Below are 26,115 nucleotides of genomic sequence, written 5' to 3'. Positions count from 1 at the left end.
ATTTAGGAGGCACAGGCCATGTCACAAATTAGACGCACCCTCCGGCAGTCCGTGCGACTAGACTGAGATCTTCTCCAGCCCCTGCCGTACATGTTGTCATACCCCACTACTCTCCATAAAAATACAATGTGCGCCTACAATTAGGCGCATGTGCGTTTATAACATCACACTTTTACACCAAATACTGCCATAGGAAGTCATAATAAATGACCCCATATAGGTGCATGATCTAATATATTGTATAGAAACAGGACATTGCAGGAGTTAAAAAATAATCATTTGGATTAGAAAAAAGATAGAATAAAACAAAGCATTTCATAAACCTGGAACTACTAGGTGGTTGAGGGGTTAACAGTGTGGCCGCCGATGATGTCCGCTCTCTACCTGTCCCCGACAGATAATAGTTTACCCTGGGACTTCAGGGGATCTCCAAATAGGCGGAGCATCAACGGGAAACGCCCCCAAAGCTGTAGCGCGCCGCTGATTGGATGCCGGGGAAGGTAGCCGGTTGTCAAGTTAGGGGTGAGCGAATGATGCTGGGAAGGGGGCGTGGAAGTAACCGGAAGAGGGCGTGGTTTTGGAGGCCGGTGCCGCGGTTGGTGTCGCAGATCGGGGCTGTTGCTTGCTTCCTGTTCTGTTCCCGTAAACACCGCCGCCGTGTCCCGAGTCCGTGCAGAGAGCTATGCGGCAGGGCGGAGAGCTGTGAAGGCGGGACCGCGGAGCGGGAGACATGGAGGACGAGTTTAAGAGCATAGACGAGGAGAACCGCTGGAGCCCGCTCTATGGAGTGAGTAGTGCGGCTGTCACCTATACTAGTGCCTGCTGCATCCTGGAAGCCCGGGGATCTGGTGGTGACCCTGATGTCTGCAGGTAGCGTCATCAGTGCCTCCGTATACCGGATCCCCGTATAGCAGCGGTGCCTCTGTATGCCGAATCCCCGTATAGCAGCGATGCCTCTGTATGCCGGATCCCCGTAGAGCAGCGGTGCCTCTGTATGCCGGATCCCCGTAGAGCAGCGGTGCCTCTGTATGCCGGATCCCCGTAGAGCAGCGGTGCCTCTGTATGCCGGATCCCCGTAGAGCAGCGGTGCCTCTGTATGCCGGATCCCCGTAGAGCAGCGGTGCCTCTGTATGCCGGATCCCCGTAGAGCAGCGGTGCCCCTGTATGCCGGATCCCCGTAGAGCAGCGGTGCCTCTGTATGCCGGATCCCCGTAGAGCAGCGGTGCCTCTGTATGCCGGATCCCCGTAGAGCAGCGGTGCCTCTGTATGCCGGATCCCCGTAGAGCAGCGGTGCCTCTGTATGCCGGATCCCCGTAGAGCAGCGGTGCCTCTGTATGCCGGATCCCCGTAGAGCAGCGGTGCCTCTGTATGCCGGATCCCCGTAGAGCAGCGGTGCCTCTGTATGCCGGATCCCCGTAGAGCAGCGGTGCCCCTGTATGCCGGATCCCCGTAGAGCAGCGGTGCCCCTGTATGCCGGATCCCCGTAGAGCAGCGGTGCCCCTGTATGCCGGATCCCCGTAGAGCAGCGGTGCCCCTGTATGCCGGATCCCCGTAGAGCAGCGGTGCCCCTGTATGCCGGATCCCCGTAGAGCAGCGGTGCCCCTGTATGCCGGATCCCCGTAGAGCAGCGGTGCCCCTGTATGCCGGATCCCCGTAGAGCAGCGGTGCCCCTGTATGCCGGATCCCCGTAGAGCAGCGGTGCCCCTGTATGCCGGATCCCCGTAGAGCAGCGGTGCCCCTGTATGCCGGATCCCCGTAGAGCAGCGGTGCCTCTGTATGCCGGATCCCCGTAGAGCAGCGGTGCCTCTGTATGCCGGATCCCCGTAGAGCAGCGATGTCACTATATAGTGAGGTGTCTTGGCTATCGGTGCCTCCATTTCCATATATTGATGCGCCTGGGTATTAGCCATTTTGTACATTTGTGATTTGCTCGGTCCAGTAGTGATGCCTCCTGCTGGTGTCTACGTAGTAGTGCCGCTCTGTGCGTCCCATGAATTAGATGCCATTTAGTGTAATTAGTGATGTGCCTACCTGATAGTTGTAAGGACAGTTACACGTGTGTGACTTAAAGGGGATGAGTGTTTTTATTAAGGGGGTTGACCGGCATGAAATAATGGACTAAGGGGGTGGGGTAATGCATAATATAATAACAGATCAATTACTTACCTGTTAATTTATCCTCCTCTCCAGCAGTGATTGGTTGTAGTCATGGAGTGTTGCCATGACCCCCCACCCACCCTTTGATCCTTAAAGTGTTAATGCAGAAGAGAGATGCAGGTATGGTTCTGCTGGCACGTGCCATGTCCAAGGAGCCTTTTGCACAGTTCCTGTCATAGGGGTTCTCCCAGAATGACAACTTTATGACCTCTCTTCAGCGTCGGAGATAAGTGCCTGATGGGTGTAGTCTTATTGGTGGGACCCCCTCCATCACAAGCACAGAGTTCCCCGTTTGTATGGAGCAGCCGTTGGGCGTGCACCAAACTCTATGGGACTGCCGGGGGTGTTTTCAGCACAAATAGTACAATGTGACGTCATCCGTTCCTATACTAAAAATTTCAAAGAGCATAATAAAAAATACACAATGTTTCGACCCGCACAGGGGACTTCTTCAAGCATCGATCTCCAGCAATCACATAGAGCTGGAGCTGGAGTGCGCAAACACGACCACCGCATCATTCAAATTGCTGTATGGTGGCTTCGCTAGTCACTGTCATATGTAACTTTCTTACTCCCACCCAATGAATTCTTAATATCTTGCCTGTTGACATCCTAGGAGGCTGTGTTGAGTCTAGCGGCATATCTTCTGCTTACAGATATGACTGCTGTGACAGATCCTCAGGATTGGCCTAATACGGCGGATCATTTACCACTTCGCAGAAGCTTAATATAAACCTTAGACGTCCATTCAACAACCAGATTTGGTGTTTTTTGCTTAAAGGATAACTGTCATATTTATTTTATTTGTTAGTTTATTAGAGCTAGGCATGTATACCTGAGTTAGTCTGTCAATGATTGCCAAAAGATCTGTAATTACCTTATAATAACAGCTTTCATTAATGTCTCCTGTCCCTTTCCACTGCTCCCTTAATAGACTGTTGCTAGGGCTCATCTGTCTTCCAACTTAATGTAAACAGAAGATAGAGGGGCGGTCCTTCACACTGCATGCCTGCATTAGACTTCAGAGTGAGGAGGCATGTCTCTCAGTAATCCAATCTGATTGGCTGGCAGGAAGCTGCTGGTTACAGCAAGTGTGTATGGGAAGTGAGGGAAAGCAGCTTTGGCCTCAGAGAATTGGCAGAGGAGCCATCTTGAGAAGGTCCTCATATTGTAAATCATGGGTGTCAAACATGCGGGCCGCATGCGGCCCGCAATGAATATCTTTGCGGCCCGGCAGTCTAGTATCTCTGAACATGAGCGCTGCTATCGGCGCGCTCATGTTCTCTCAGCAGCACGGGGAGAAGGAAGCTGTCCTCCCTCCCCCTGTGCTGCTGCCGCTGCCACTAATGAGAAGAGAGGGGGGGAGGAGGGGCGGGCGCACTGCGCCACCAATGAGGAGAGAGGGGCGGAGGAGGGGCGGGCGCACTGAGCCACCAATGATAGGACTATTCCCATTTCCCACACAGAGCGGCGCCCAGCGATGTCTCAGCGCTCACCATTAGTCCTGGGCGCCGCTCCGTTCGCCCGCAGTGCCCCATTACTGTCTGCGATTGGACAGCGCTACAGCCAGGAAGAAGGAACGCCCACTAGTGAAGCTGATGTCTCCTCCCATCGCTCCGATAGTAATCAGCAGCATGTGGAGCAGGAGAGGAGACAGTAATGGAGCACTGCAGGCGAACGGAGCGGCGAACAGAACTAATGGTGAGTGCTGAGACATCGCTGGGCGCCGCTCTGTGTGGCCTGATAGTAAGAGTCAGTCTTTAACACAATACAGGAGGCGGGTGCCGGCAGCAGAATCGCATTGCCGGCACCCTGCCGCTGACAGGGAGCTGCGATCAGAGGCAGTTAACCCCTTAGGTGCCGCACCTGAGGGGTTAACTGCTGATCTGCCAGTATTAGCCTCCTGTATAAAGGGGAAATTTATCATTGGTGGTGCAGTGTGCCCCCCTCAACCCCCCATCCCATTAAAATCATTGGTGGCACAGTGCGCCAGCCCCTCTCAACCCCCCCAGTATTAAAATCATTGGTGGCAGTGGCCACAGGGACCTCTCCCCTCCCCCTCATTGGTGGTGCAGTGGCAGCTTCTGATTGGAGCCCCAGCTGTGTAAGCCTGGGGCTCCGATCAGTTACCATGGCAGCCAGGATGCTACAGAAGCCCTGGTTGCCATGGTAACATCCCTGATGCTGTGTGCACAAGGCACAGAGCAGCAGGGACAGTGTGAAGTCCTATTCACCCTAATAGAGCTGAATAGGACAAGGGATGAAAGATCCCAGGTTCTCGCCCCTAAGGCTACTTTCACACTTGCGTTCAGAGCGGATCCGTCTGAGACGGATCCGCTCATATAATGCAGACGGTGGATCCGTTCAGAACGGATCCGTCTGCATTATATTGTAAAAAATTTTTTTTTTTTTTTTGATGCGGCCCACATAAACTTAAATTTTTTTTTTTTTGGCCCATGTTAGCCTTTGAGTTTGACATGCTTGTTGTAAATGTTTAAACAGCTGTAACTAAGGGAAAAACTCAAGGAAAACGGTGGTATGTGAAGAAACGAAAGATTTTTTTTATGCATAATGCTGCTGCAGCAGTAACCTATGCTAAAATGGATTTTTTGATGAAAACATGACAGTTACCCTTTAAAAAAGCTGCACAAAACGGCTAAATCCAACCTTGGTAATTTCCTTTTTACGTTGGTCTATACTTCTTGGTCCCTCTCGACACACAGGAAATGACTTTTCCGCCAATGACTGAGTGATGCAGGTCATTGGCGCCAATGATCTTGTAGAAGGCTTGCATAGTAAAATATCTATTTTTGCAGATGACACTAAACTTGTAAAGTAATTTACACTGAAGAGGACAGTATACTACTACAGAGGGATCTGGATAGATTGCAGGCTTGGGCAGAGAAGTGGCAGATGAGGTTTAACACTGACAAATGTAAGGTTATGCACATGGGAAGGAATAATGCAAGTCACCCGTACATACTAAATGGTAAAACACTCGGTAACACTGACATGGAAAAGGACCTAGGAATTTTAATAAACGGCAAACTAAGCTGTAGAAACCAGTGTCAGGCTACTTTCACACTAGCGTTCGGAGCGGATCCGTCTGATGTTTCATCAGACGGATCCGCTCCGATAATGCAGACGTTTGCATCCGTTCAGAACGGATCCGTCTGCATTATTACTTAGAAAATTTTCTAAGTGTGAAAGTAGCCTGAGCAAATCCGTTCAGACTTTACATTGAAAGTCAATGGGGAACGGATCCGCTTGAAGATTGAGCCATATGGTGTCATCCTCAAGCGGATCCGTCCCCATTGACTTCCATTATAAGTCTGGACGGATACGCTCGCCTCCGCACGGCCAGGCGGACACCCGAACGCTGCAAGCAGCGTTCAGGTGTCCGCTCACTGAGCGGAGCGGAGGCTGAGCGCTGGCAGGCGGATGCATTCTCAGCAGATCCGCCTCCACTGAGAATGCATCAGGGCTGGACGGCTGCGTTCAGGACCGCTCGTGAGCCCCTTCAAACGGAGCTCACGAGCGGACACCTGAACGCAGGTGTGAAAGTAGCCTCAGGCAGCTGCTGCCAAGGTTAATAAGATAATGGGTTGAATGAAAAGGCGCATAGATGCCCGTGATGAGAACATAATCCTACCACTTTACAAATCACTAGTCAGACCACACATGGAGTACTGTGTACAGTTCTGGGCTCCTGTGAACAAGGCAGACATAGCAGAGCTGGAGAGGGTTCAGAGGAGGGCAACTAAAGTAATAACTCGAATGGGGGGACTACAGTACCCTGAAAGATTATCAAAATTAGGGTTATTCACGTTAGTAATTAGATCTCCCCTCAGTCGTCTTTTTTCTATGTATAAATATATCAGGGAACAGTACAGAGATCTCTCCCATCATCTATTTATCCCCAGGACTGTGACTGACGAGGGGACATCCTCTACGTCTAGAGCAGCGGTCAGCAACCTTCGGCACACCAGCTGTGGTGAAACTACAACTCCCAGCATGCTCCATTCACTTCTATGGGAGTTCTGAAAACAGCTAGGCAAGTGTGCATGCTGGGAGTCGTAGTTTCACCACAGCTGGAGTGCCGAAGGTTGCTGATCCCTGGTCTAGAGGAAAGAAGGCTTGTACACAAACATAGAAAAGGATTCTTTACGGTAAGAGCAGTGAGACTATGGAACTCTCTGCCTGAGGAGGTGGTGATGGTGAACTCACTAAAAGAGTTCAAGAGGGGCCTGGATGTATTTCTGGAGTGTAATAATATTACAGGCTATAGCTACTAGAGAGGGGTCGTTTATCCAGGGAATTATTCTGATTGCCTGATTGGAGTTGGGAAGGAATTTTTCCCCCACTTTTATTTTTTTTGGGCTTTATATACTATGTTACTAATGCAACTAGTGATTGGCTGAGGAGGCATTTCCCTCTTGTCGGGATGCGACTAGGAAGTAAACACGGTAATCATCAGAACACGGGAGCCCCGTGCATCCGTGAACAAAATTGTCTATGTTTTATTTATTTTTTGGGGGGGGAGGGGTAGTTTCTCTCACTTTGAGCCCTTCCTGAAGAATTTGCCCCTGCTGGACTAATAGTGCTGCAGCTCTCTCCCTATCGTAGCTCGTGGGGCGTGTCCTTTCTGCTGGAGCTCTCTTGGTTTATACTGACATCTAGTGTTGAGCGAACTTGAGTTTTCAAGTTCGGCGTTCAAGGTTTGGGTTATTTAAGAATCCCGTTATGGATTCTTCTACCACGGGCCATAAGGTATGGTCCGTGGTAGCGGAATCCATAACGGAATTCGAACTTGAAAACACAATTTCGGTCATCCCTACTGAAAACCTCTAATGGTAGATATGCCTGTTGGCAGGTGAAGGATGGAACTGAGCATGTGTGTCCACCTCATTGATGTTACCAAGTTGGACAGAGAAATCAAGGACCAAGCCAAACAGAAGGTGGCGCTATCTAGATACTTTTTATTGAATAACTTAGTAGGTACAAGAAATCTTGTATTTCGTGCAATTACAAATATATTTCGATCCAGGTGCTGACTTGAAAGATGCAGAATATTTTTCATGGGACAACCCCTTGAACTTTTGTTTCTGGCTGCAGGAGCTGTTTTGTCCAGGCCTAATTTAATTCTTTATATATAAAGACTGGCTAAATAGTGGTTCCAGCATTTGGACGTGTCTCCTAGATTTCTGGTTATCGCACTTTAAGATGCCATAAAAGCGTTCTTTGATCTTCTCAGAAAACAGGGCACTACTTAAGGGAACTGGGTGCTTGTAAAATGTAACTTAATATTTAATTGCTGATCGTTTTGAGCTTCCTTCTTGCACACAGTATAATAGTCTTCGGCAGTAATATAAATCGCTCTGTAGGCCAAGGTGAACAAATCCCAGGAGCCAGGTAGATATTGCTCCTAAGAAGCCTGCTTTAGGCGCCTAACTTTTTGGCTTGTTTTTTTATTGGAGTGTGACATTGCTTGCCAACCACTTGGGGGGAAAAAAGTGGCTCCTAAGGCAACAGTAATGTGAAAAATCAGGAGCAAATAAAGACTGCTGAAAACATGTGCAAACAACGATGATAAAAGTCCCCCACTGTGCGAAACTAATATAAAGGGGCCAGATATGGTCTTGTGAAAGGAAAGTTCTTCGAAATGTCAAAATAGAAGCATATTGTGGACTTGGTTAAAAGAGTATGTTGCCGCTCTGCTTCTCATTCCAAGCGTTAAGCTGCGCATAGACTTTCGATAAATGTTGCCGGTGGCCATCCATTGTGTATGGGGGGCCTCCCAACAGCAGATGTGTGGCGGTGGCGGCTATCTTCTCTGAGCATGCATGTGTGTATGAAGGGGTCGGAAGAGATACCTGACTCGTCCAGCTGTGTCACCTGGCTTGTTCCCTTCTATCCCCTCATGAAGAAGAAATGGCGCTGTCTGACCACTGCTGATAGTTTGGTTGTGTCCTTCTGCCTGGGTCTCACATTGATGTGATGAATGGGCAATGGCACTTAGTTTTTTCCCCACATCGGGAACCTGACCTTTATGCTCTTCAGAAAACCCTTTTTTATGTTTGAGGGAAGCCATACAAACCCAAATTCTGAAGGATCAGTTGCCTCTATTCCTATTCCAAGAGTATTATGAGCGCATGCCACCATCCCACCTACATGAGCTTGTTGAACATCATATTCCAAAACCATGGTTATTAATATGGAGTCGGTCCACCTTTGTGGCTATAAGCCTTCTCTTTGCTTGAAATACTTCCCTCAAGGTTTAGAAGAGGGAAGGTTTTATGGCCGTCCAGCAGAAAGAGAATTTGTGAGTTCAGGCTCTGATGTTTGAAGAGAAGGTCTGGCGCTAGAGATGAGCGAATCAATTTGTTCCTTGAGCAGCAAGGGTGTTGCCCCCTTTGCTTAAGATGGTTCCCGCCCTTCTTGATGGACAGGGCTGGACATCTCGCCTGGCTCATCAGTCTCGTGCTTGTGTCGTTGCCTTTAGTAGCGCAAGTGCAGAGACTACTGCTGGTACCGGTACCGGGTTACTTGAACCGTAGTGGCGCATGCAAAGTTAGCATTTGCACTGCTTCGACAGCAGCAGCAGAACCTCTGCACTTGAACCACTACTCTGAGCAGCGGAGCAGGCACGAGATGGGCAGGGGATATCTCTAGCACTGTCCATCAATGAGGAGGGGGCAACCTCTTGTGCATTGGGGCAGTCTATGTTTGGTGGGGATGAGGTCAGCTCACTAGAGTTACTCCACACCAGGACTCTCATACCAGCAGAAAAGGCCCTTCCCAAACTGTTCCGCAAAGTTGGAAGCATACATACGACTAAAATGTCTTTCAACTAAGCCAGTTTTGATAAATCTACCCTTTTTGTTCCTTGACCTCAATGTTTTTCCAAGTAAGGAAAAATCTGGGTTTAATGAGTGTTTTCATTTTCTGTGTTCAACCAGTGACCAATTTCTTCACACTTGGGTTCCATAGTTTCTGGCAGGCTTCCATTTCTGTTTGATTGACAGAATACCATGCTGTCCAGTTAAAGAAACTGAAGCCTGATGGACCCATTTGGGTAAATCCAAATGTGGAAGAATGGTCACAGATTAAGGCCTGAAAATCAGTTTTCAGTTAAAAGGATTTTCTGAGATTTTCTGTAGAGGTCATCAGTATCTGATTGGTGCGGGGCCAACACCCGGGACTCCCACCGATCAGATGTTTGCAGTATTGCTGTGGCCTTCTCTCAGCTTCCCCTAGGCCAGTTTTGACACGTTCATTGGTCATATGGCCTATGCGCCTCAGCCCCATAGAAGTGAATGGGGCTGACTGATATATTGCAAGCACCGCCTCTCTAGAATGTACAGCGCTGTGCTTGGTGAGCTGCGAGCGTCGGTGCCTTCCTGAATAGCCAATCGGTGGGGGTCCCGGGTGTCGGACTTCCTCCAATTAGATGGTGAGGACCTATCCAGAAAACTCTTTTAATGTACTTGAATGGAGTTTTTAAAACCCCAGGTAGCTGAAAGAAATCTCTGGGGAATTTTTATCTGCAGCGTCTTCATCTAGCGGAACTGCTTCATATTTATGCAAAGGGTCAATGTGCCACAAAATGTGCATGTTGATTCTGCGAGGGATTCATGCCAAAATGTACAGAAAAAATAATAATTTGTGTGTATAAGGCCTCACGCACACGACCGTGCCGCTTTTTGCGGTCCGCAAACCCGCGGAGCCGCAAAAAAACGGAAGCCGCCTGTGTGCCTTCCGCAATTAACGGAACGGGCGGGCCATTGTAGACATGCTATATATTTTTTTTGCGGGCCTCGGAACGGAGCAACGGATGCGGACAGCACACGGAGTGCTGTCCACATCTTTTGCGGCCCCATTGAAGTGAATGGGTCCACACCCGAGCCGCAAAAACTGCAGCTCTGATGCGGACCTGAAAAACGGTCGTGTGCATGAGGCCTAAAGGAGTAGGTTTCTATAACAGATTGACCCTGCCAGGGCTCTAGCGGGCACCAGTGCGACCAAAAAGTATAATTTGGTACCTGTGAGGGAGATTTATCAAACTGGTGTAAAGTAGAACTGGTTTGGTCGCTATGGGCAGCTAAGCCAGCTCTACATTACACCAGTCTGATAAAACTCCCCCTTTGTTTTTACACTTAGGAACCAGAGATTTTTTTTTATTTTTTATTTTTTTTAAAACCTAGAACCCGTCTGCATAGTCATAGACTTAAAGGGACTGTTTCGTATTTAAATAACACCTTTTATGTTAAACATTTTATTTTTATAAATTTTTTTTATTTTTGGTGAGTTATCTTTACATTTTTCTGTCACTATCTCTATTTCAAATGTATATAATCCTGCAATTTTCACACAGTCCACAAGGTATAATAGTAGGTCATGGATTCCTGTTCTGTACGGGTAACATTTCAGTAGTTATCACAGGCAAGATTACAATAACAAGTAACACCTCTATGTAGATAACACAGATTCACATGATGTGATGTGCCCCATGTCCTTGGGGCACATCACAGAGCATGTGTAAAAAGTCAATGGGGTCAGCTCCTGTCCATTGTGTCTATGGCCTACGTAGCTGCTCTCAAGACAAGCCTAGTGGCCGGTGTGAAAATTGCAGGATAATATACAATGATTTTTTTTTTTTTCTTGTATAGATAGTGACATGGGAAAAATAAAATAAAAATCGCCAATAATTAAAAAATAAAATAAGCATAACCTCATGTTCCTTGGTCACGTGGCCTAGATGCAGCTCAGCCCCATTCAAGCTGAACTGTGATACCAAGCACATCTGCTCTCCAATGGATGGCGTTGTGCTTGGTAAGGTGTGAGAAGCCGCAGCACTCGTAACAGTGCTGCAGCCTCTTCAAAGAGCCATCACAAATCACTATTAGGCCTTTTGCTAACGACCATATCAGATTTGCGGTCCTTGTGCATCCCGTAATTTTCATGGGACGCACTGAAAAAAGCCAGTTTCTTCTGCAAAACAGAGAATAGGACAGAGAATAATTTGTGGCCAGGCTGCATGGATGTGGACAGCTCAGTCAGCGCACGGATGAGATCTGTGTGCTGTACATATTATATCATTTTTTTTTACAGACTCTTAGAGATGAATGGGCGATCTGCAAAAAATGCGAATAGGAGACAGACCAAAAATACGTTTGTGTACGTAAGGCCTTAGGGCTCTTTCACACTTGCGTTGTTGTGTTCCGGCATAGAGTTCCGTCGTTGGGGCTCTATGCCGGAAGAATCCTGATCAGGATTATCCCCATGCATTCTGAATGGAGAGAAATCCGTTCAGGATGCATCAGGATGCCTTCAGTTCCGGACCGGAACGTTTTTGCTGCGCTTTTTGCTCCGGCCAAAAATCCTGAACACTTGCCGCAAGGCCGGATCCGGATTTAATGCCCATTGAAGGCATTAATCCGGATCCGGCCTTAAGCTAAACGTCGTTTCAGGGCATTACCGGATCCGACGTTGAGCTTTTTCTGAATGGTTACCATGGCTGCAAGGACGCTAAAGTCCTGTTTGCCATGGTAAAGTGTAGTGGGGAGCGGGGGAGCAGTATACTTACCGTCCGTGCGGCTCCCGGGGCGCTTCAGAGTGACGTCAGGGCGCCCCACGCTCATGGATGACGTGATCGCATGGATCACGTCATCCATGCGCATGGGGCACTCTGACGTCATTCTGGAGCGCCCCGGGAGCCGCACGGACGGTAAGTATACTGCTCCCCCGCTCCCCACTACTACTACGGCAACCAGGACTTTAATAGCGTCCTGGCTGCCATAGTAACACTGAACGCATTTTGAAGACTGATCCGTCTTCAAATGCTTTCTGTTTAACTGGCGGTGTTACGGATCCGGCGGGCACCTCCGGCAAATGGAGTACACGACGGATCCGGACAACGAAAGTGTGAAAGAGGCCTTAAGAGGTGATGGACACAGCTCCCCTTCATTCCCACCAAGGTCAATAGTTTGCTTTCTGAGTAAGGCCTCATGCACACACTCACACACTTATATTTCCATTTCAAAGTAGTTTACATTTCCTTTTTTTATACTATATTTCTATGAAAAACTATTATTATTATTATTATTATTTCAATGATGGTGGTGGTCCACTCTTCATGTGTATCCAGGGCTGTGGCGTCGGAGTCGAGGAGTTGGAGGCAATTTTGGGTACCTGGAGTCGGCAAAAATGAACCGACTCTGACTCCTACTAAATTTAAATTGGAATAAAAAAAAGCAAGTTTAAATGTCCCAATTCACAAAAAGTTATAATTAATTACTTCTCTACTGTAAGAATAAAGGCCGATGCCTGCAGTGTGTCACGTTACCGCAAAACAAACACGTTAAGTGACCATGAAGAAGCATGCTTTTCACATGCTTCACTATATGGCACGCAACGCACAGTTAAGGAGCGGCAATACCTATACTTTCCATTGTGTTGTGTTCCGGTGTTACAGGGAACGCAACACCCATGGTTAACCTAGCCTCTCACTGATAACTGATTAAGTAAATATGTTTTTTGCAGGACTAGAGACACTTGTATAAGTGACGGGAATGGATAGTCAATAGTTCAAGACTAAAGCTGTAAACCATTTGAAAAACTGCTGTCATTCAGCTAAGGCCTCATGCACACGACGCGGATGGTGCATTTTCCGAGTTTTCCACGGACCAATTGAAAGTCAATGGGTCCGCAGAAAATCACGGTAAACGGAACAACGGACACGGATGCACACAACGGTCGTGTGCTTGAGGCCTAAGGCTATAAAAACTTGTAAACTCAGATTGTTAGCTTAACCACTTAAGGACCACAGGTTTATACCCCCTAGTGACCAGGCCCTTTTTTACAAATCGGCACTTCACAACTTTACCGGGTTATTGCTCGGTCATGCAACTTGGCACCCAAATTAATTTTACCTCCTTTTTCTTCCCACAAATGCAGCTTTATTTTGGTGGTATTTGATTGCTGCTGAGATTTTTAGTTTTTCCGATATTAATCAAAATAGGCCGCAATTTTCTCAAAAAAAGTGTATTTTTAACTTTTTCTGGTAAAATTGTTCAAATATAATTACATTTCTATACAAGTTTGTGTCAGAATTTATTGTGCTACATGTCTTTGATAAAAAAAAATGCAATAAGTGTATTTATTGGTTTGCGCAAAAGTTATAGCGTTTACAAACTATGGTACAAAAATGTGAATTTCCGCATTTTGAAGCAGCTCTGACTTTCTGAGCACCTGTCATGTTTCTTGAGGTGCTAGAATGCCAGGATAGTATAAATACCCCCCAAATGACCCCAGTTTAGAAAGAAGACACCCCAAAATATTCACTGAGGGGCATGGTGAGTTCACGTATGATTAAATTTTTTTTCACAAGTTAGCGGAAAATGACACTTTCTGAGAAAATAATAAAGTTTCCATTTCTGCTAACTTTGCGCACCTAGGCTGCAAAAAAGTGTCACATGTGGCATCGCCGTACTCAGGAGAAGTAGGGCAATGTGTTTTGGGGTGTCTTTACATATACCCATGCTGGGTGAGAGAAATATCTCTGTAAATTAAGAACTTTGTATAAAAAAAAAAAAAAATGGGAAAAGTCATTTACAGAGATATTTCTCACACACAGTATGGGTATATGTAAAAATACACCCCAAAACACATTGCCCTACTTCTCCTGAGTACGGCGATACCACATGTGTGACACTTTTTTTTGCAGCCGAGGTGCGCAAAGGGGCCCAAATTCCAATGAGTTCCTTTTAGGATTTCACAGGGCATTTTTTATGCATTTGGATTCCAAACTACTTCTCACGCTTTAGGGCCCCTAAAATGCCAGGGCAGTATAAATACCCCACAGGTGACCCCAATTTGGAAAGAAGACACATCTCAATGTATTCCGTGAGGGGCATGGCGAGTTCCTAGAATATTTTTTGCACAAGTTAGCGGAAAATGATCCACTAACTTGTGACAAAAAATAAAATTTTACATGAACTCGCCATGCCCCTCACGAAATACCTTGGGGTGTCTTCTTTCCAAAATGGGGTCTCCTGTGGGGTATTTATACTGCCCTGGCATTTTAGGGGACCTAAAGCGTGAGAAGTAGTTTGGAATCCAAATGCGTAAAAAATGCCCTGTGAAATCCTAAAGGTACTCATTGGAATTTGGGCCCCTTTGCGCACCTAGGCTGCAAAAAAGTGTCACACATGTGGTATCGCCGTACTCAGGAGAAGTAGGGCGATGTGTTTTGGGGTGTATTTTTACATATACCCATACTGTGTGTGAGAAATATCTCTGTAAATGACAACTTTTCCCATTATTTATTTTTTTTTTATACAAAGTTCTTAATTTACAGAGATATTTCTCTCACCCAGCATGGGTATATGTAAAGACACCCCAAAACACATTGCCCTACTTCTCCTGAGTACGGCGATGCCACATGTGACACTTTTTTGCAGCCTAGGTGCGCAAAGGGGCCCAAATTCCAATGAGTACCTTTTAGGAGGGCATTTTTAGACAATTGGATTCCAGACTTCTTTTCACGCTTTAGGGCCCCTAAAATGCCAGGGCAGTATAAATACCCCACATGTAACCCCATTTTGGAAAGAACAACATCCCAAGGTATTCCGTGAGGGGCATGGCGAGTTAATTATTTTTTTTTTTGGCACAAGTTAGCGGAAATTTATTTATTTTTTAGTTTTTTCTCACAGTCTTCCTTTCCGCTAACTTGGGACAAAAAGTTCAATCTTTCATGGACTCAATATGCCCCTCAGCGAATACCTTGGGGTGTCTTCTTTCCAAAATGGGTTCATTTGTGGGGTGTTTGTACTGCCCTGGCATTTGAGGGTCTCCACAATCATTACATGTATGGCCAGCATTAGGAGTTTCTGCTATTGTTTTTATATTGAGCATACGGGTAATGAGATTTTTATTTTTTTTTGTTCAAAAAATGAACGGCACAGATTTCTTCATTCGCATCGATCAATGTGGATGAAAAAATCTCTGCCAAAAAATGTGCAAAAAAAAAAAAGGAGGGGAAAGGTGTCTGCCAGGACATAGGAGCTCCGCCCAACATCCAAACCCACTCAGCCCGTATGCCCTGGCAAACCCGATTTCTCCATTCACATCAATCGATGTGGATGAATAAATCATTGCCGGAAAATTATTATTATTTTTTTTTTACAAAGTGTTTGCCAAAGCATATGAACACCGCCCCTCAGCTCATAAGCCTCGGCAAACGTATCTTTTTTTACTGCAGAGGAGAAATCTCGTCTTGCAGCGCCGCATACACCGACTTTTGTGTAATCTGACAGCAGCGCAATGCTTCTGTCAGAATGGCCATCAGTGCTGCAGCTGGTTGATCGCTTGGTCCACCTAGAAGGTAAAAAAAAAAAAAAAAACAGGCGGCAACGCAATAAATTTATTAACCTCAACTCCTATATAACATTTGAAACCGAACATTAACTTTTATAAACTTTATTGAACTTTTGAAACAGAACATAAACTTTTTTGCTTACCTGTGATTTTTTTTTTTTTTTTTACCTTTTAGAGGATAAACCTCTCCTTCCCCATGGGACAATGTGCAAATCGCCCAGAGATGTGGTGAAGTACATTATGCACTTTGTCCCAGGTGAAAGGAGAGGTTTGTGGCAGCTGTGAGTGAAAGGGCCCTAACAGCCCTGTGTGCCTATCCTGTGTCACGCGATCCCTACACTAATAGTGTACCTGTGTGTGGAACTTGCGGAAACACTCCCCTATGCATAGGGCAGGCTGGTCAGGACAGTCAGGACAAAAAAAGGTGGTGTCACGCCTTATTCCAGCCCTGCTACAGACACGACATCTTTTTCTTGGGGAACGCTGAGTTGGGGTACCAGGATAGACACTCGGGAAGTGTCTGCCATGTAGCCGGCTCACTACATCAGGGACTTGGGGCACGGACCCTCCTGGATACAGGATTTCCGAAATGATCTCTTTCTGGAATTTTAGGAAGGATCCCGTTCTCCCAGCCTTACTGTAGAGAACAAAACTATTATAGACAGCCAATTGAATTAAATAAACAGACACCTTCTTATACCAGCGTCTGGTGCGGCGGGACACTAAATAGGGAGCCAAAATCTGGTCATTGAAGTCTACCCCTCCCATGTGAAGGTTAGTCGTGGACAGAGAGGGGTTTCTCAATGACTCTAGTTGCCCTTTCAATTTGGACAGTCGTGTCTGCGTGAATGGTGGACAGAAGGTAAACGTCCCTCCACTTCACCGCGAGCAGTTCTTGGTCACACAAGGCAGCCCTCTCCCCCCCCCCCCCCCCGTGCAAGTCTGGTATTAACGAGCCGTTGGGGGAAGCCCCGGTGACTAGGTCGCGCGGTGCCACAGCATTGAATTCCGACTAGATGTAAGTGCCGAAAGAGGGCCGCACTTGAGTAAAAATTGTCCACGTATAAGTGGTACCCCTTGTGGAGTAAGGGTGACACCAAGTCCCAGACAATCTTGCCACTGCTCCCCAGGTAGTCAGGACATCCGACCGGCTCCAGTTTTGAGTCTTTTCCCTCATAGACCCTAAAACGATATGTATAGCCTGTGGCCCTTTCACAGAGCTTATACAGTTTGACCCCATACCGGGCGCGCTTGCTGGGGATGTACTGTTTGATGCCAAGGCGCCCGGTAAAATGTACTAGGGACTCGTCTATGCAGATGTTCTGATTGGGGGTATACGCATCTGCAAATCTGGATGACAAATGGTCTATGAGGGGCCGAATTTTGTGGAGCCAGTCATAAGCAGGGTGGCCTCTTGGATGACAGGTTTTATTGTCAGCGAAATGCATAAAGCACATGATGACCTCAAAACATGCCCTGGACATTGCAGCAGAGAACATGGGCATGTAATGTATTGGGTTTTTAGACCAATAGGACCGCAATAAAAAAAAAATTCAGTTAGACCCATACTGAGGAGAAGGCCCCAAAAAATTTTACATTCGGAAACTGTGACTGGTTTCCACCGTTAAGGCTGGGCATAGAAGTAGGGGTGCACCGAAATTCCGGCGGCCGAAAATATCGTCCGAAAATGGGCCTAATCCATTTCGGCCGATATTGGTACATATCGGCAGAAAATATGGGGTTTGGGATTTGTGGGATTTGTCACCCGCGCCGGGCGGGCGGTTTACTTTAAGTCACTGCATCTTTATTTTACCTTACAATCGTGACGCTCCAGTAACAACTCTGCAGGCAGAGCGGAGGGCGGCGTAACGTCACTTACTCACGTGACGCGCCTGCTCCGCCTCCTTCATTCATAAAGTGGGCGGAGCAGGTGCGTCACGTGAGTAAGTGACGTTACGCCGCCCTCCGCTCTGCCTGCAGAGTTGTTACTGGAGCGTCACGATTGTAAGGTAAAATAAAGATGCAGTGAGTGATTAGTCTGCTGTGAGCAGCAGGGCCGGGGCTGTTATGGGTAGTGGGATCGGTCTATGGCACTGCTATGGGGAGGGGGGAATCTGTGCACTGTTATGGGGAAAGGGATCTGTGCACTGTTATGGGGAAAGGGATCTGTGCACTGTTATGGGGAAAGGGATCTGTGCACTGTTATGGGGAAAGGGATCTGTGCACTGTTATGGGGAAAGGGATCTGTGCACTGTTATGGGGAAAGGGATCTGTGCACTGTTATGGGGAAAGGGATCTGTGCACTGTTATGGGGAAAGGGATCTGTGCACTGTTATGGGGAAAGGGATCTGTGCACTGTTATGGGGAAAGGGATCTGTGCACTGTTATGGGGAAAGGGATCTGTGCACTGTTATGGGGAAAGGGATCTGTGCACTGTTATGGGGAAAGGGATCTGTGCACTGTTATGGGGAAAGGGATCTGTGCACTGTTATGGGGAAAGGGATCTGTGCACTGTTATGGGGAAAGGGATCTGTGCACTGTTATGCCCATAACAGTGCACATATCCCCCCCTCCATAACAGCGCCACCCACAGATGAATTTCATTCATGAAAAAGAATTATTAATAAAATCATTAAAAAAAAAAGTATTTTAAAAGTATTTGGGCAAAAAGGCAGTTTCGGTTTTCGGTCAAGGGCATCCTGAATTTTCGGTTTCGGACCAGAATTTTCATTTCGGTGCACCCCTACATAGAAGCTTTCCGGATTGGCGGTTATAAAGTCTGTGGCGTAGCGGTTGGTTTCTGCCACAACTAAGTCATAGAGATCCGCGGTGAAGAACAGCTCAAAAAACTCAGGGGCCGATCCTAAATGAGCTGTCTCCATGTGAACTCCAGACTGGGTGGTGAAAGGGGGCAATACAGGTGCGGCGGAAGCAGGGGAGTGCCAATTAGGGTTTGCCAGCACCTCTGGGAGACTAAGGGCTCTACGGGCCTATGAACGTGGTGGCTGCGCTGCTGGTGTATTCCGCACCATAAAAAAGATCAGCGCTAGCACCACTCTGCTGCAAATGAGGCTCATCATGCGGGGTATGCAGAACGCTGACATGGGATCGGGTACACCTGACCGCAGCAGGGACCTCAACCTCGTCATCTTCGCTAGCGGTTAGAGTGCCACTGCTGTCTACAGGTTCATATTCTGAACCACTGGATTCAGCGGGTGAGGCGTTCCCATCGCTTTCATCCATCACGGCCAGAATCCTGTAGGCCTCTTCAGCTGAATACCCCTTGTTTGACATTTTGGACTAACTAAATTTAGGGGGTATTCCTCTGAGACTACCCAGGAAAAAGAGCAAACCTGCCTAGTAAAAAGGAGTGTTTGCTAAGTAAAGCTGCGATTGCTAATAAAGATCCAAGAAGCTCAAAAGTGATCTTTATAGCGGCGCATCGATTTTACTGTGTTTTTGCAGTGATAAGAAAAAAAAAATTTCTGACACTGCGGTGGGGCGGACTGAACGCAAGTGTGGGCACTAAGGTGACCCCAATGTACTTATATAGATCTGATTGCGATCAGTCTTGATCACTTACAGATACTATATAGTACTAGTGCTGATTAGCGACAGCGATGACGCTAATCAGTGACTGCAGTGGGCTGGGCGCTAACTACCTAACAAGTAGCTAACTACCTGGCGGTGATGAGGGACCCTTACAGGGGGGTGATCAGGGAGTTTATATGGGGTGATCAGGGGTTAATAAGGGGTTAATAAGTGACCGGGGGGGGGGGGGGGTGTAGTGTATGTGTGGTGTTTGGTGCTACTTACAGAGCTGCCTGTGTCCTCTGGTGGTCGATCCAATCAAAAGGGACCACCAGAGGACCAGGTAGCAGGTATATCAGATGCTATTTACAAAATAGCGTCTGACATACCTCTTTGATTGGATCTTTTAAAAATCTACAGCCTGCCAGCCAATGATCGCTGCCGGCAGGCTGTAGATGAACTTCTGAACTGTGCGATCCTGTGAACGCGCGCTCCTGTGAGCGCGCGTTCACAGGAAATCTCGGGTCTCACGGGATGACGCCTATTGGCGTCATCGAGACCTGAGAGAGCCACCGCACTCACGCCTTTTGGCGTTAGTGTGATGGCAAGCAGTTAAACTTTAAACATGACTATGGGATTTTACTAGGGAAATCATGTTTTAAAATTAAATGCCCCTTCCTGGATCTTCCCACTGCCCTATCTTCAGCAGAAGATCAGCACACAAAGGAGAAGGCAGCAGCTTCTGCCCAACTACCTCTCTCTGCTATAAGAGCTTAGAAGAACTTGGTGGAACACATTGTGTTTGTCTTTTGCCTAAACTGTTCAATACAGTAGACTGTTGGCTTTCTAGCCAGTAGTTCTGTGGTTATGACATGTATGTTGCCTTTCTTTCCTTCAAGGAATGTATAAAATACATTTGCATATTAAATACAGAGGAGTCTGAGTCGGAAGTACCAAAAACTGGAGTCGGAGCACTTATCTGCCGACTCCACAGCCCTGTGTGTATCAAGCTATAATACACTGCTCAAAAAAATAAAGGGAACACAAAAATAACACATCCTAGATCTGAGTTAATTAAATATTCTTCTGAAATACTTTGTTCTTTACATAGTTGAATGTGCTGACAACAAAATCACACAAAAATTTAAAAATGGAAATCAAATTTTTCAACCCATGGAGGTCTGCATTTGGAGTCACACTCAAAATTAAAGTGGGAAAAACACACTACAGGCTGATCCAACTTTGATGTAATGTCCTTAAAACAAGTCAAAATGAGGCTCAGTAGTGTGTGTGGCCTCCACGTGCCTGTATGACCTCCCTACAACGCCTGTGCATGCTCCTGATGAGGTGGCGGACGGTCTCCTGAGGGATCTCCTCCCAGACCTGGACTAAAGCATCTTCCAACTCCTGGACAGTCTGTGGTGCAACGTGACGTTGGTGGATAGAGCGAGACTTGATGTGCTCAATTGGATTCAGGTCTGGGGAACGGGCGGGCCAGTCCATAGCATCAATGCCTTCGTCTTGCAGGAACTGCTGACACACTTCAGCCACATGAGGTCTAGCATTGTCTTGCATTAGGAGGAACCTAGGGCCAACCGCACCAGCATATGGTCTCACAAGGGGTCTGAGGATCTCATCTCGGTACCTAATGGCAGTCAGGCTACCTCTGGCGAGCACATAGAGGTCTGTGCGGCCCTCCAAAGAAATACCACCCCACACCATTACTGACCCAATGCCAAACCGGTCATGCTGGAGGATGTTGCAGGCAGCAGAACGTTCTCCACGGCGTCTCCAGACTCTATCACGTCTGTCACATGTGCTCAGTGTGAACCTGCTTTCATCTGTGAAGAGCACAGGGCGCCAGTGGCGAATTTGCCAATCTTGGTGTTCTCTGGCAAATGCCAAACGTCCTGCACGGTGTTGGGCTCTAAGCACAACCCCCACCTGTGGACGTCGGGCCCTCATATCACCCTCATGGAGTCTGTTTCTGACCGTTTGAGCAGACACATGCACATTTGTGCCCTGCAGGAGGTCATTTTGCAGGGCTCTGGCAGTGCTCCTCCTGTTTCTCCTTGCACAAAGGCGGAGGTAGCGGTCCTGCTGCTGGGTTGTTGCCCTCCTACGGCCTCCTCCACGTCTCCTGATGTACTGGCCTGTCTCCTGGTAGCGCCTCCATGCTCTGGACACTACGCTGACAGACACAGCAAACCTTCTTGCCACAGCTCGCATTGATGTGCCATCCTGGATAAGCTGCACTACCTGGGCCACTTGTGTGGGTTGTAGACTCCGTCTCATGCTACCACTAGAGTGAAAGCACCGCCAGCATTCAAAAGTGACCAAAACATCAGCCAGGAAGCATAGGAACTGAGAAGTGGTCTGTGGTCACCACCTGCCGAACCACTCCTTTATTGGGGGTGTCTTGCTAATTGCCTATAATTGCCACCTGTTGTCTATCCCATTTGCACAACAGCATGTGAAATTGATTGTCACTCAGTGTTGCTTCTTAAGTGGACAGTTTGATTTCACAGAAGTGTGATTGACTTGGAGTTACATTGTGTTGTTTAAGTGTTCCCTTTATTTTTTTGAGCAGTGTATATACGTATAGACTTGCACACCGTTTTCAAAGAAACTCAGCAAGGAAGTTGTTCAGACATCTTGGAGAACTAACAACAGATCTTCTGTTGATGTAGGCTTGCTCAAATCTGTCTCTTGTAATCCCATACAGACCCGATGATGTTGAGATCAGACTCTGTTGGGGCCATCTCAACACTTCCAGGACTCCTTGATCTTTTTTTCATTGAAGAAAGTTTTTGATGACATTGGCTGTATGTTTAGGGTTGTTCTCCTGACATGATGGGTAAGTATCCGCCTGTATTTCTCAGCACTGAGGACACCATTAATCCTGACCAAATCCCCTACTTCATTTGCTGAATTGTAGCCCCAAACTTGCAAGAAACCTACACATTTTCCTGCAGTCACTCATTATTGTACCGCTCTCCGCTGGGTTGACATTTTGATTTTGAAGGTGCCGTTGTCTTGTTCCTTAATTTGTGGATTCTGGAAAATAGTAATTTGATCATCTGGAAGATTATGTTCTGGGAAAATGCAGATCTTTGGCTCCCAAGAGGTCAGTGAGCGAAATACCTGCATCTTCCATGACCTTTTCCTACACGTTCATGGTGTACACATCTCATTTGGTTTCAGATTACTTTATAGTATAATATATTAGTTGATTTCTCTATTTATGTTAAGATATCTATTTTCTGTGTGGGTATAAATAGGCAGGACCCAGAAACACTGCTTAGGTGTCCAAATGCTGACTTCGATGAACTATCTCCAGCCAAGTTCACTAGAGCCACATCATTGATAGGGCTTGCACATTGGTGGTCATATGTCTTCACTTGCTCATTTGATTTCAGTACATGCTTTTTGGCAAAATTTTGATGTAAACAAAGAAGCCGTGCCATTTTGTGTATACAGTTGATGGACCTTTGGTGTGTATTGTGTTTTAACTCTTGTGGCAGTGTTATGCTAGTCAGAAGACTGGTATTTGGTATAAAAGGGGCTATAAAGTATACAAATTATTGGGGAAAGCCTCAGTGGGATAAAAGAAGCCAAACCCGCCCTCACCGATCCCCTGCAGCTCCCATTCTTATGCCTATCTGGTTTCTGCTTTCTGGTCCCACCATGACACTTTACACGCAGAATATGCATGGAGATGTCTGTTCGACCAACACTGGCCACAGTGGTGACCCACCTTATCCAGTGATTGAGAAGACATTTCTTGTCAAGACAGAACCAGGAAGCAGAAACCAGCAGTGACCTGGTAAGTGTTGTATCAGGAGCAGCAGGGGATCAATGAGGGAGACCAAGGTTGTTGTTGTGGTTTTTTTTTTTGTTCTATGGTTTTTCACTGTGTTTTTACCTCTCTGGACAACCCCTTTAATTTTATGCTTTTGCATTACCTACGTACATCTGCACTGTCAATCAAAACCAGCACAAAAAAAAGGGAGTTGTCTAATGCAACCAATGAAGAGCTGGAATTTTGTGAAAATAGGTTATCAAAGCTGAGTCTAATCCAGACTTTTGGCCATTTTATCTCTTGGCAAATTAGTTTCTACCTTGTGTACTATTGTAGGGTGTTAGGAAACTTGTTGATTTCATTATTAGGGCTCATACACACGACCTGTAGTTTTGGTTCGTATCCGATCCCCTTTGTGGATTGGATGCGGACCCATTCATCTCAATAATAACTCCGTTCCGCGGCAGTTCTAAAGTTCGGGTTCGGGTTATCGAAGAATCGCGTTATGGCTTCCGCTACCACGGAACATACCGGAATTTAGAATCCATAACGCGATTCTTCGATAACCCCAACTTTAGACGCCGAACGTAAAACACAAGTTCGCTCAACACTACTCCTGGCACGTCGTCAGGACATTGTGCAAGCTTACGTGCACTATGACATGACGCTGTGTGACGTCGGGAAGACAGTGTAGCAAGCGGAGAAGAAGATGGATGAGCTGTGGAGCGGTGCCCCTACAGGAGAGGTACATATTTTATTTCACTGGCGCTGGGGGCAGCTGGTGGCACAGGGGGATGATTAATTTTTATAAAGAACAACGTTCTTTGATTTAGTTTTTTATTAGAGTACTAAATTAATCGTTGGATTAATCGATAGAATACTCTATTACAAATATTGTCGATGGCTGCAACCCTGATACAATGTAAAGTAGTCAGTGTACAGCTTGTATAACAGTGTAAATTTAGTGTGCCCTCAAAATAACTCAATGCAGACATTAATGTCTAAACTTCTGGCAACAAAAGTGAGTACACCCCTATGTGAAAATGGCCAAATTGTGACCAAAGTGTCAATATTTTGGTGGCCACCATTATTTTCCAGCACTGCCTTAACTCTCCTGGGCATGGAGTTCACTAGAGCTTCACAGGTTGCCACTGGAATCTTCCTCCATGACGACATCAAGGAGCTGGTGGATGTTAGAGACCTTGCGCTCCTCCACCTCCCGTTTGAGGATGCCACACAGATGCTCAATAGGGTTTAGGTCTGGAGACATGCTTGGCCAGTCCAGCACCTTTACCCCCAGTTTCTTTAGCAAGGCAGTGGTCGTCTTGGAGATGTGTTTGTGGTTGTTATCATGTTTGAATTATGTCCTGTGGCCCAGTTTCCAATTGAAGGGATCATGCTCTGCTTCTGTATGTCACAGTGGATGTTGGCATTCATGGTTCCCACAATGAACTGTAGATCCCCGCAGCAGTCATGCAGCCCCAAACCATGACACTCCCACCACCATGCTTTACTGTAGGCAAGACACACTTGTCTTTGTACTCCTTACCTGGTTGCCACCACACACGCTTGACACCATCTGAACCAAATAAACCTTTCTTGGTCTCATCAGACCACAGGACATGGTTCCAGTAATCCATGTCCTTAGTCTGCTTGTCTTCAGCAAACTGTTTGCGGGCTTTCTTATGCATCATCTTTAGAAGAGGCTTCCTTCTGGAACGACAGCCATGCAGTGTGCAGCGTATAGTTTGAGCACTGACAGGCTGACCCCCTACCCCTTTAACCTCTACAGAAATGCTGGCTGCACTCCTACATCTATTTTGAAAAGATAACCTTTGGATATGACGCTGAGCATGTACACTCAACTTCTTTGGTGGACCATGGCGAGGCCTGTTCTGAGTGGAACCGGTCTTGTTAAACTGCTGTATGGTCTTGGCCACTGTGCTGCAGCTCAGTTTCAGGGTGATGGCAATCTTATAGCCTGGGCCATCTTTATGTAGAGATACAATTATTTTTTTCAGATCCTCAGAGCGTTCTTTGCCATGAGGTGCCATGATGAACTTCCAGTGACCAGTATGGGAGAGTGTGAGAGCGATAACACCAAATTTAACACACCTGCAACCTTGTAACACTAACGAGTCACATGACACCAGGGAGGAAAAATGGCTAAATTGGCACAATTTGACCATTTTCACTTAGGGATGTACTCAGTTTTGTTGCCAGTAGTTTAGACATGAATGTCTGTATTGAGTTATTTTGAGGGCACACCAAATTTACACTGTTATATAAGTTGTACACTGACTACTTTACATCGTATCAAAGTGTCATATCTTCAGTCGTCCCATGAAAATATATAATAAAATATTTACAAAAATGTGAGGGGTGTACTCACTGTTGTGAGATACTGTACATGGAGGAGGTATAATCAGTAATTTATAGCATTCCATTCTAGGGCTGCAGCTATGGGAGATCTATGGATGACACCCTATTATGGGGGATCTGTGGATGGCGCTGTTATGGGGGGAATCTGTGGATGGCGCTGTTATGGGGGGAATCTGTGGATGGTGCTGTTATGGGGGGGGGGGGAATCTGTGGATGGCGCTGTTATGGGGGGGGAATCTGTGGATGGCGCTGTTATGGGGGGGGGAATCTGTGGATGGCGCTGTTATGGGGGGGGGGGGAATCTGTGGATGGCGCTGTTATGGGGGGGATCTGTGGATGGCGCTGTTATGGGGGGGGATCTGTGGATGGCGCTGTTATGGGGGGGGATCTGTGGATGGCGCTGTTATGGGGGGGATCTGTGGATGGCACTGTTATGGGGAGGGGGGAATCTATGGATGACACTATATAGCATCTTATACTATATGTGCCATCCACAGATCCCCCCCCCCCCCCCCCCAAATAACAGTGCCATCCACAGACACCCCCCCCCCCCATAACAGCGCCATCCACAGATCCCCCCCCCCCATAACAGCGCCATCCACAGATCTCCCCCCTCCCCCATAACAGCGCCATCCGCAGATCCCCCTCCCCATAACAGGCCCGGCAGTAACTTTAACTTTAAATCCGTGCATCTTACAATGAAGCTCCAGTAACAGGCAGAGTGGGCGGCAGCGTAACGTCACTCACTTACGTGATGCGCCTGCTCCGCCCACTTTATGAATGAAGCAGGCTGAGCAGGCGCATCACGTGAGTAAGTGACGTTACGCCGCCGCCCACTCTGCCTGTTACTGGAGCTTAATTGTAAG

General features: G+C 47.0%; 1 protein-coding gene across 2 annotated transcripts in view; it reads left to right on the top strand.

The window, feature by feature from the left end:
* The first annotated feature begins 555 nt into the window (after nt 1–555).
* PTPN2 (protein tyrosine phosphatase non-receptor type 2) overlaps nt 556–26,115 on the top strand; it is a 102,457-nt gene continuing 76,897 nt past the window's right edge. The window contains exon 1 of one of the 2 annotated variants that reach the window (XM_040431265.1): nt 556–787. In XM_040431265.1, the coding sequence (XP_040287199.1) occupies nt 731–787 (57 nt within the window). In that variant the 5' untranslated portion in view covers nt 556–730. The remainder of the gene's footprint in view (nt 788–26,115) is intronic. The other variant, XM_040431266.1, reaches the window with a different exon arrangement.

Source organism: Bufo bufo, chromosome 5 (genome assembly GCF_905171765.1).
Source record: "Bufo bufo chromosome 5, aBufBuf1.1, whole genome shotgun sequence".
Lineage (NCBI taxonomy): Eukaryota > Metazoa > Chordata > Amphibia > Anura > Bufonidae > Bufo > Bufo bufo.
The sequence above is the reverse complement of the archived record's forward strand: the minus strand, read 5'-3'. Positions and strand labels throughout refer to the sequence as shown.